This window comes from Homalodisca vitripennis, chromosome 1 (assembly GCF_021130785.1).
Source record: "Homalodisca vitripennis isolate AUS2020 chromosome 1, UT_GWSS_2.1, whole genome shotgun sequence".
NCBI lineage: Eukaryota > Metazoa > Arthropoda > Insecta > Hemiptera > Cicadellidae > Homalodisca > Homalodisca vitripennis.
The window spans coordinates 147,167,119-147,179,379 of record NC_060207.1 but is presented as its reverse complement, the minus strand read 5'-3'; the positions used below and the strand labels follow the sequence as shown (position 1 = coordinate 147,179,379).

Here is a 12,261-nt window from a genome sequence, read left to right as displayed (position 1 = left end):
TCCCGCAGTGAGGTAAAGAGTTTGGGAAAACAAATATTGAGGTGATAAGAAAAAATCCCTAAAAATATATTATACTTTAGATTTACTGGGGCTTGATATACATCCAACCAAGATTCTTTAAACAAGTTTTGTAGAAACATGCATTTGTTATTTTGTGTAAATTTCCTAGAATATTTTTTAGTTATTTTCTTACTGTTATTTTTTATACCAAATATTTCCAAAAGTTGTGCATCATGATCAGAAATGTGTGTTATTAAACCTGTTACTTTACATTCTTTATCTTCAATATTACTTATAATGTTATCAATAGCACTCTCCGACCCTAATTGAACTCTAGTTGGGAAATTTACTCTATAAGTTAAATTGTATAGTTTTAAAATGCTAATAAATTTATGATAAAGTTTGTCTTTTTTTTAAACATTAATATTAAAATCTCCAGTTAAAATAATATGCTTATGTTTGTTACTTAAAATACTACATAAAGCTTCAAATTTTAATAAGAAACCATCCATTAAACTTGGCATTAGTGACCTGTAAATACAACCTAAAACAAAATCATTAATCCAATCATTAAACCAATATCATTAATCCCTGTGATAAGTAAAGTTTTTGAAGCATGTATTAAAGATCAATTATACAATTTCTTTGTTAATAATAATTTGCTTTGTGTTGAACAGTTTGGTTTTATACCAGGCTTTAATACAATTAAGGCTATTGAATGTGTTGTTAATTATGTTTCGAACGGCTTTGAAGATAAAATATTCACATGTGCTACACTGATTGACCTGACCAAAGCTTTTGATTGTGTCTCTCATGAAATATTATTGAGAAAATTGCAATGTTATGGTTTGGGGGTAAGGAACTTGGCTTAATGACATCTTACTTGTGTAACAGGAAACAAATGGTATATCAAAATAATGATGGATCTAATTTTCAATTAATTAAATCTGGTGTTCCCCAGGGACCATTCTATTTTTAATAGCAATAAATGATTTCCCAGGTAATATACCATGCAAATCAGTATTATATGCAGACGATACTACTTTAGTTTGGAATGGAAAAGACACGGGAAAATTGCAAGTAGATCAGAATGTATCAATGAATATTGCAGAGAGCTGGTTTTAAAACAAATCATTTAAATATAAATAAAAATAAAGACGGAATCAATTATTTTTTCACTAACTAAATTAACTGAAGCAGAGTCTATTAAACTACTTGGCCTATACTTAGATAGCAGTTTGAAATGGGATGTACATATACAATACCTTTGCAAAAAGCTATCTAAAATCACTTATTTACAAAGAAAACTTAAACTGTGTGTCAGTAGTGATATGTTGATCAATGCGTATTATGCTTTTTTTCACTCTCAGATTGTATATGGTGTTACTTTATGGAGAAATAGTACTTATATGGAACAAGTTTTTAGATGGCAAAAATATGCTATAATACGGACCATAAAAGGACTGGACAATCATGAATCTTGTTTTCCCATTTTCAAAGAATTAAAAATAATGACACTCCAATGTTTATATATATATATATATATATATATATATATATATATTTCTGTCTAATAAACGTAAAAGAAAATTTGCACAAATATAAAATTAGATCTGATATACATAATTATAACACAAGAAATAACTATGCCCTAGATTTACTACCTGCTTGACTTACAAAAACAAATAACAGCATATTTTGCATGAAAAATCGATTATTTAACAAATTACCACAATCCACTCACACTTTCACTGTTAATAAATTCAAATACTGCTTGAAAAAATGGTTAAAGGAACAAGTTTTCTACAAGGTTGATGACTATCTAGCTACTGATTATGGTAAATTTAAGGACATCTTTTACTAATTTTGAATCGAAGCTAAATTCAGATTAGACAGTTAACTGTATGTATTTTTATAAACGTTGATGTAATGTATACAGAGGCTATTCATTGTTTTACATTTTATTAGTTTATTGTTTTTTATGTTGTTAACTGTTGTCTAATTATTTATTTGTAAATTTATGTCTTTTAGTCTATTAATAATTTATGTTTTTAATGTTGAAGCTATTACAGTGTAGTTTATATAGTGTTATAACTATTTATAATGTTCTATATTTGTTTTAGTTTTCTCTTAAATATAGTGGTTATATATAGTATGTCTTTTAACCTATTGATAATTTATGTTTTTAATATTAAAACTATTACAGTGTAGTGTATATAGTGTTGTAACTATTTATTATGTTATTCTATATATTTAAAATTTCACTTAAATATAGTAGTTACAGCAGAATTCAACAAACAATAAAAAAGTAAAATTATGTTATATTGCTATTGACGAAATCTATTGCATCACTGTATGATTGATGATGAATAAAATTTCGAATCTTGAATCTAATCGCCAAAACCAATATCATATTTTTTGGTAAAGGAACTAAATAGCAGATTAAGGTAAGGTAACCTTCTTGTCTGGTGGTAATTTAATCTCAGAGAGGTCAACATCTTTAATAAAGCACTTAATTTTAACAATTTACTGCCTGTGACTATCGCCAATCAACTTACTATTAGGTCATTTCCGAACATGTTTCATGTCTCTGGCAAATTTTTTCATGTAATTTATTGTACATTTTGTCTGCCAAAGGGAGACGGTGGAGGCCCACTGGTGTGCCAAGACGACGGGTTCTATGAGTTGGCAGGACTGGTGTCGTGGGGGTTCGGGTGTGGCCGGGTCGATGTGCCAGGCGTATACGTCAAGGTGTCATCATTCATCGGCTGGATCAACCAGATAATCAGTGTCAACAACCTGTGAGACAATGCGACAGAGACACTACATCACAAAGGTCCATTCTCATGACAACCACCAAGTTTGTTCAGTGATAAATCTGCTTTGACTGCAAGAAAATTGAGAACACGATTCTCATCTCACTAAGGTTACAAAAAATCCCTGAGATAATTCATCTTGGTCCAAATTTTTTAAGAGATAATCATCAAACAGGAACAATAAATAAGGTTTTGATTTGTCAATGAAGATTTTACATTTAGAGGTATGGTTGCTATGGATCCAAATGAAACAATTTTTGAATAGACATATTTTTTTAACTCTTGATCCTCATTTCACATACAAAGGATTGAAGAAAGAATGATATGCTTCTTAGAGTGAAGAATTTGTTTGACTTGAGACTGATAGTGTAAAAAGAGGCAACATTAGTATTGTTCTAACATCACAATGATATTTGGGTTGTTTAATTTGAACGTAAATGAATCTTATGAGCTTAAATCCCTAGTCCAAGATAGATTTTAGTCTCAAAATACAGAATTCAACAAAGAACAAAATATAGGTTAGTTAAATTGATTAAAGTATTTATTTATTTTTTAAGTATACATTCTTCCAAATAAATTCTAAAGCAATATTAATTGACTGTGTCTAAATTACAAAACAACAGTAAATAATGTTTTATAATGTCTACAACCATCAAAGCATTTCATAATTTTCAGTAGAAACCAAAAATGTTCTGGTTACAATAATGAACGGCTATGTAACTCAAATTTCTGTAATAACTATTTTATTTATAATTTTTACTGTTCTATTATAACATTTTCATGAAATAAATCTGTGGGAGTGTACGTCTTCAGATTTGATGCATGTATTCATTGTCATGATTATAAAATGCATTACTTAATACAAATTATTTATTTGTAAAAAAATAAATTAAGTCTATTGTGATTGCATGATTGAAACTATTTCCCCTGCCCATGGGAAAATTTCTGAACAACAGGATTGACTGATCATATTAAAAATAACAGACAAAACTTTTAAAATTGTTTGGATTTTTTTAGTGCTCCTTTATTTTTGAAAAATTAATATTCTTCAGATCATGTAACAATATTTTCTGGGTCTGTTAAATTTCTGTTTTATCATAATAATTACCCTGATAGGATACTATTTTTATGTTTTTGGCACTCACATGACAGATACAGACATTCCATCATGTAAAGGTGTTTCACGTTTCAATGATATACTGCAATGTACAAATAATAAATTCCATGTCTTTGTATATCGTAATTTATTTAATATTTATTGATCTGTATATATTTCATAAGAAATAAAGAAAATATTACAAGCAAAGCTTTTTTTGTTCTTGTTAATTTATTAACAACCTTAATCAGGCAAACTGTGACACTTCAGGGATGAGTAAGACAAACAAATGTCAAGGCAAAACTTGCTAGACTCTTCAGTACTACTGTTTTACATATTTGGAGTATGGTATGGTTAAAATATTTTTAGCGATAGAAATAAATAATATAAAGACATCATATTTATTCTGGTAAATAAAAGACAGGAATTTTTTATAAACAGTATTAATAATTCATAAACATGTTGTACAAAAATATCTATAATTCAATATTGTCCAACAATAAACTAGAGAATAAATTATCAAATAAATAACAATTGGTATATTATCAATAGTAAAACTTAAGTAATAGTAATTATAATAAAAATCGAATTTCTCTTCTAACAAAATAATTAGCAAACAAAACAAAAGATTTGCTGAACATGACAGACATCTTGATGTTGTGTACTGCTTGTAGAAGTGTTAATGTTTTAAACTATTTCTGGAAAATGAAAAGAGAGGAACTCTCTTAACACATAATTACCTTCTTTCTCGAATTTTTAGTTTGGTCACTTAACATAATTGTGAGACTTATAGGCTTATTACACTGGTATATCTTTGTTTATTTACTTTACATATATATGTATTTATTCATTGAGGTTTGAATTATCTACAAGATGTTTTGGAACTTGGTTATGCTTTGGTTAGATAATGATGAGAACAAATTCTAAGACAAATATTATTTGTAAAATCGTTTTATTTTCTTATTTTCATTATCTACCTATAGTTTTTTTTTCAAACATTTTACCAATATATTTTGGAATAAATTTAAACAATGCATTGCTTAGCTTCCAATATTTTGAAAGTTCACTGTATTCCCTACAAGTTTGACAGATACATCATAGTTTTATCTTCAAAAGGTTAATGGGAGAGTCAATAGTTGCACAGATAAAAATTGCCACATGTGTTAGAAACAAATTTTGTTTGTCACTGGAGTGTTTTCATCAACTGTGCATTTTGTACTATTATGACTTAAGTATTTGATGTGCTTTGACACACACTACATTAAGTTAATTTCAAATCTTTTGATGGTATGCAAGCTGATGTTTATTTCCATCTGCTGGTAGAAGCTTAAGGAAAGACTGCAATTGCTAGAAAATATCCAGCATATATATGCACTGAATATTAAAGGGATTTACACAACAGCACAATATTGTAAAATAAATACTATAGAGTAATATAATACTTTTAAGTAGCACTATTAAAATCTGACAAAATAATTATGAAACACTGAAGGCAATTGTAGCCTATTGCTGCTGGGCAGTCATTGCCAGCTGTCTCAGTTGTCTCAAAACAGTGTCTAGAAGTTTCTTCTTGTCCCTTTCACTCTTCTTCAGCACAGAAAACATAGTCTTCTTGTCTGCTTCTCGAATTCTAAACAAATTAACAATAAAATTAGGCATTAATAAAGTGAAATAGTAACATACTGAGCTCTTAATAGTTTTTTACGGGCAGTGTGGCACTATTATAATTGTAATTTTGATTAAACTAAAAATATCCAAAACTCAATTTGAGTGATACTTGGATCTATTATTTGAAGTTATTCTAATGAACATTTTCAACAGTACATGGCATATTTATAGTAAAGTACGAAGTATAATTGATATTTAGCAATGAATATTTGTGTACACATAGTAAAACACGACATGTTTTTAAATATGGTATTTTCAACAGTGTTAATACAACAAACTCAAGAGTGGGCTAAAAAGTGAATTTGGGCACAGAACGCCATAAAGGTGATGAAGTACTACGAAGAAGTGGTTTGCTGTACAGATCTCTATTGTTTTAAACACATGGAAAGTACTGATGTAAATGGTTTCCTTGGAATCCCTGATCAAAATTTTAATGTTTGTCTTTCCACACTTGAATCAACTGATTCTCAATAAAAATGTGTATGAATAGGGAAGACAACACACTCAGTGCTGAGCTGGATGCTAAATATTGAAAGCTGCTTAAAAAAAATATTATGGCTTTGCCACAGGACTTACAGTCATCATAATGTTACATGAGGAACAGTGGCTCCTATGTCTGTCAAATACCGATTCTACTGTGACAAAGAAGCACTTATTACTGATTACTGAAAGATCCCCTATATTCAATATGACTTTAAACCTTACAATTTTAAAGTACAATGATTTATTTACAATTGGAATCTGGATAGCATTTAGGTTGTTTGCATGCAATGATAGTGCCCAATATCAAAATAATCTGTCACTGAGTTAGTCTCGTTATTGTCTATCATGACTTGGTGTTGAATATGGTCAGCTCTGTGAACTAAGTTCTTAGTTCAAACTTCACATCCCAACTGATTAGGGAATCACTACTAGGGTCTTGCAGGGTATTTATTTAAACTTTATAAAGTGGGCTAGACAGATCACCAGATCTGAAGGAGTAACTCTGGGTCAGGTCAGAACCAACTTATACGCTGGATCAGTATTGTTTATTATTCTATCCTTCTCATCGTCCTTTCCTACGTCTACTCTTAACCTTCTATGCTTCCATTTTGTTGAAAAAAATAAGGAAAAAGGCTAGAATAATGTCCAATTGACTCAATTATTGATTAATGCTTATTAGTACGTAATTCATTATTTAGTTGTGTATTAATAGCAAAATCTAGGAATGAAAACAAGTGATATGGTTCAAAAAGAGTGATAAGACATGATACCACGTCATGGTGTACGAACCTGCCCATGCCAACAGTCACTTACAGTAATGCTATTGAATATAAATGACTTTACTTTACTTTAAATCTTTTTAATAATAGAACTGTGCAGTGAATTTTTGAACAAGCCTAACTTACTTCTCAAGAATGGTGATTGCATTGTTGGGATTGACCAGTTGGTATTTACTGTTTTCCTGGCCATAGTCGTGGAAGTATGTGGGCCAGTCCCATGACATGAGAAGGTCCAGAAGTTGTCTCAGGGCTGCGAAATATTGCAGGAGGATTCCTTCCTCCAACCCAGGCACAGGCTCGGAGGCTGCAAACTCTACAAAAGTTTCAGATTAAAGTTATATAACAGTGTAAAACTTACCATTAATTATTTTTAAATTAGTGGTTAGATATGAGAGCAGCAATATACATTGTGGCATGGTGCCAACTGACATTTGCAAATATTGATAAATTCTACATGAGAGCAAAAGAAAAGTAAAAGTTTCTACAAATACAGGCAACTATGTCATTTATTTTTCATATCAAAGAAAGGTTTTTTTCGAAATTAATTGTGTCACATGGCCTCCATTCAATACATTTGTACAAATGTTGCTTGAAGTTATCTTAAACACGCATCAAGAAGGTCTCATCAATAACAAACTTGTCTACTCTGGTTTGTTTTAGTTCTTGAGTGATCACCATCCGCTTCATAAATACATGTCTTTTAGATATCCCCACAGGAAAAGTCCTATGGGGGTACACTAAGATCAGGAACACGAGCTGGCCATGCTAATTCACAGAAACGAGAAATTACTATCCCAAACATTATGAACATTGATGAATTACTGCTTCATGAGATGTAGCTTCATTCTGTTGGAATATAGATGTTTAGAGTCAAAACCAAACTGTCCTAACTAGAGTTCAATAAAGTCTTCCATCAAAGACACATAACATTCCATTAATAATTAATGTTTGTTCATTGCCATTCTAAAGATATATAGGCCCATAATTCCGACAACACCTAGTCCACACCAAAATGTCCCTTTAGGAGAATACAATGGGATTTCATGCAGTTTCTTTGGGTTCACCGGTGACCAATATCACATGTTCTTTATGTTTACGAAGCCAGAAAGAATGTGCTTTGTTGGTCATTTGTAAATTATTTACAGTGTTTTAGTTTTCCTGAATCAAACTGCTCATGGCGGTACAGAAAGTAAGTCTTATTTCACTGTCTTGCTTATTACTTTTTTGCACACATTGCAGTTTGTAAGAGTGAGATCTTATCTCTTTCAGTATTTATAATAAACTTTTTCTACTCACACCTAAAATTGGAGATTACTGGTGTAATAAATAGTGAGGACTTTGTTCAAAACCCTCACTGTATACAGGTTCTCTGGTATACTCATATATTTATATTGGTGGAGCTCCATGCTTCAGATCTATCACACTACCTGTCCCTTCAAATTTCTTTACCCCAAGCAGTTTGGTATTCTGAGACAGTACATTACTTTGTCAACTAATATCAAACTGTCTGTAAGCACACAAAACTTCCGTAACTGAATCTGTTTTGTAATAACAACAAACACAGTGAACACATTGTTGAATGTTCCATGGCGGCTGACCAGACAGGATTGTGGTTGGCAATATGAAATTGCATTCTTCCCTCTACCACTCCTCTACCAACCAACCGGAACCAGTAATCATACCAGTGTGCTATTTAATTTTAATTGCTAGTTCAATTAACTGCCATTCTTCATTATATTAGGAATATTTACAAATGTTTCAACACTTAGAGCATGGTTGATAGATTAACTCACACACTCACATAATACTCAGCACAAAAACTATACCGCAATCTAAAAGATATTTTTCAGAATTTTCCTGAGAAATTTGTTTTTATTTTTATAAAATGTCACTAATTAATAGAATAAAAACAATAAATATCAATATGCAACCTAATCAAACAACATATTAGATCAAAACTTCACCTTGGGACATACTGCTTACTACTTATAAAGAAAGCCTGCCCCCAAAGCCATCAACTGTCAAGGATAACATAATTTGGCTACTTTAGAGGTAAATTCAAACCAGTACAAATTATACTCAAAATTTTAACAATTTAATATAATGTGGATCCACATAGTTCCAATGGAAATATGACCTCCACAGAGAAGAAGATCATACTAAATATTTGCAGATAAGAGAAAGAGATAAGAGAAACACAACTTGTACACAGAGCAACAGTACACCAAAAATACCAGTCTACTAACAATAAGTACATAATCAAGTCCGACATCTTCATTCACCATGAAATTCAACATTGATTTAGCAATGTGTTCACAAGTCCAGTCTCTTAATACTTAACTATTCAATAAGTACATAATCAGATCTTACGTTCACACTGGGTAGTATCCAGATTGATCTATTATAGAGCTCCCATTGAGATCTGTTTGACATCCCTTACGTTAAGATTCAGCATTAAAATCCAACATTTATTTAGCAATATGTTCAAAAGTCCAGTCTCTTAATACTTAACAAGTACATGATCAGGTCTTACGTTCACACTGGATAGTATCCAGATTGATCTGTTGTAAAGCTCCTGTCGAGATCTGTTTGACATCCTCATTGAGCAGGAAATCCAACATCGATTTAGCAATGTGTTCACAAGCCGACTTGCAAGCCTCCTGAGCAACTTTGGCCTGTAATCATTTTGTTGATAATTAATGCCATTATATGACTAGCATAAACCAATAAAAAAAATTACAACAAACAGAATACAATGAAAATCACTGTAGAATTAAAGACGTACTAGGTTTGTTTCAAAGTTTCATATGTTACTATAAATATATAGTTTCTACATTCTCATACAAGGCATGTTTGGAAAGTAACTATGGTTTGGTACACAGTAAAAAGATTATAAAAATATATTTGTATAGATAAAATTAACTTAATATTATGGCTCAGAAAAATAAAAAGTAACAGAGGCTTTACTTCAGTTAAGCAAAAACCTTATGGACATTAATACGACTCATGTGAATTTCCACAAAATTAGAAGCTTGGAAACTTAGGCAACCGACCGGCAAGTTTGTGAAGGACTGGAAGGTACTGTCCAGGAATGCAATAAGGTCTGTGATGAAGCTGGATGCATGGCCTTGTGGCTCTATCAGCAGCCAGTCGTAGTCTTCCAGCTCCAAGAACTCATCCAGTTTAGCTTTCAGCTTGTCACAGATCTGTCTCTCTGCGTCGTCGCGTGCGACACGGAACAGATGTCCCTGACCACGTGATCCTAGCTGGCCTTCCCGAGGAGATCTGCGATAAAAGCACTAATGTCATCCATTAACTTCCAGTTGAGTGCTGGATTTACTTAATTTTAAACGTGTTTCAATCATTCTTCATTATTTTTAAATTTTGTTGTAATTATTAAAACATTATTTTTGTGCACACTGATGATTTGCTTCCAAATTTTGAATTGGATAAGAAACCATTTGTAATCATATCAGTGAGTAATGCACATGGCATAGAAGTAGAAAGAGGGTCTCATTGGAGTTAACTGTTCTAGACAAAGTCCAATAAAAGCTTTGATTACATGAATTCAGTGAAGCTGTCAATTATGCGAAGGCTTGTCAAAAATGTCTTTAAGTGTCATAGTGGCATAGACGAATAGCAATAAAAATAATTAATGTACCTTAGCAAACCAATTCTATTGACTGTGGAATATATTTGATACCTTTATAGGTGTCATAATACAGCATATAAATACTTCAAGTAAGAAGTCTTCAGTTGTTGTCCTTGGATAAACTTTCCTTTGCAATAAGGAAATTTTTGGGCTTAATAATTTATCAAAATAGAAGCTGGACCCAACATATACAAGCTGCTATGAATAAAATATCATCTGGCTATATACCCTCAAACTAATGTCAGATATATGCAACTGAGGCACAAAGAAACAGATTTACTTTCAGAGTATAATTTAAAGTAAAAAAAAAGCTGTGACACACTTATATATACAGTAATGTTATTTCTCAGTTGAAAAGGTAAAAATTAAACTTGGCACTCAATAACGTTGGCTCCATTTTACTGCTACTGAATCCAAAATTTCTCACACTGAATCAAATATGAATTCAATTTACTAACCAAATTTGATTCCTTACAAAGTTTATACAAACAAAGATTAAGATATCAATTTTTTAGTATCATGTTCTGACAATATTATTTAATTTAAACTGTTAACCTAAGTATGGACATAACTACATATCATTAAATCTATAGATATATTTTACCCCTGAAAAGAGCTAGACACTTTTTTGGTTTAAACAATAAAAGGGATTAGAGAGGAATCAAAAACACTGACCCAGTGATGTTAGACACAAACTCTTCTAGATAAGTGGTGGCATCCTCCAAGTAACCAGTGTCTATCAGTATCTGGATGATCTGCATGAGGGCCAGTGAGGGTTTCTTGAAGATGGAAGACAAACAGCCACTAAATGATGTAGTCAACAGGAGGTTTGTGGACTTTCGGATCATGTCATCCACCTCACCTTGGCTGTAATAAACATTAATAATAATTACAATACAGACTTTACTACAAACTATCAGCCACCAAATATCTGTGTTAAGTAAGGTAATGATGACCATGAATAAAGTTGATTAACAAGACATTTTAAGTTATTCTTAATTCTTCAATAATACTTAAGACAAATTTTTATTCTAAAGTTACATTGTTATGTGAACACTATGTTTAGAGTTGTGGTATCTGTTCTCTTCTTCAGGTGTCAAAATAACCTCAGACATAAGGTTAAACATGCGTAGACATTAACAAATAAACTATAAACACGGTGATGAACACACCAGTCATACTGCTGAACAAGAGGACAGACACAAGTTCTTAAATGTAGAGTTGACATGTAACAATGTTAAATGTCTGAAATGTTTTTTAAGATATTTTTTCTAATTTACTTCATTCTGATACTAGAAATTTTTCTTCATTTTTCTACACAGTTACTTTTTTATTCAAACACTTTTTAATATTTGTTTGCTTAAATACTTGTCACATTTCAAAGCTAAATTCTGAAAACCTCTTTTAAAGAGACTTCTCACTAGTTGAAATAATTATGAGTTGCAGCCATCTTCACTTGTCATCATCGTAGTGCTTTCCATGAAAGTGATGTGTGATGAGGCAAAAACATGTGGACATAATTTTGACCAATTGTAATTTAGCCAAAGTACATGGCAAGAGGTCTAAAACATAAATTAAATTTCAGGACTGATTGAGACAACTTTTGATTCTCTTTTTCGGTGAACCCCTGTAAAAAGACACCTATCGAAAATTCAAAAACTTAAGGTTGTCATACATAATTCCATCTAGCGCTCTCATCTAGAAATTTGAAGAAAAGTGCCATACATTGAGTGATTATGATGAATCTTCTATTCCCACAATGTCTGT

The 12,261-nt window shown here is 31.3% G+C and overlaps 2 protein-coding genes across 5 annotated transcripts in view; one reads left to right on the top strand and one right to left on the bottom strand.

Moving 5' to 3' along the window:
• Positions 1 to 4,095, top strand: part of LOC124373561 (protein masquerade) — a 44,020-nt gene extending 39,925 nt beyond the window's left edge. For both annotated transcript variants that reach the window (XM_046831932.1, XM_046831925.1), the window contains exon 9: positions 2,638 to 4,095. In XM_046831932.1, the coding sequence (XP_046687888.1) occupies positions 2,638 to 2,805 (168 nt within the window). In that variant the 3' untranslated portion in view covers positions 2,806 to 4,095. The remainder of the gene's footprint in view (positions 1 to 2,637) is intronic.
• A 195-nt stretch (positions 4,096 to 4,290) lies between these two features.
• Positions 4,291 to 12,261, bottom strand: part of LOC124373538 (exocyst complex component 6B) — a 29,807-nt gene continuing 21,836 nt past the window's right edge. For all 3 annotated transcript variants that reach the window (XM_046831910.1, XM_046831903.1, XM_046831916.1), the window contains exons 12-16: positions 11,170 to 11,361; positions 9,896 to 10,127; positions 9,376 to 9,517; positions 6,969 to 7,155; positions 4,291 to 5,542 (exon numbers count right to left, since the gene is read on the bottom strand). In XM_046831910.1, the coding sequence (XP_046687866.1) occupies positions 5,416 to 5,542; positions 6,969 to 7,155; positions 9,376 to 9,517; positions 9,896 to 10,127; positions 11,170 to 11,361 (880 nt within the window). In that variant the 3' untranslated portion in view covers positions 4,291 to 5,415. The remainder of the gene's footprint in view (positions 5,543 to 6,968; positions 7,156 to 9,375; positions 9,518 to 9,895; positions 10,128 to 11,169; positions 11,362 to 12,261) is intronic.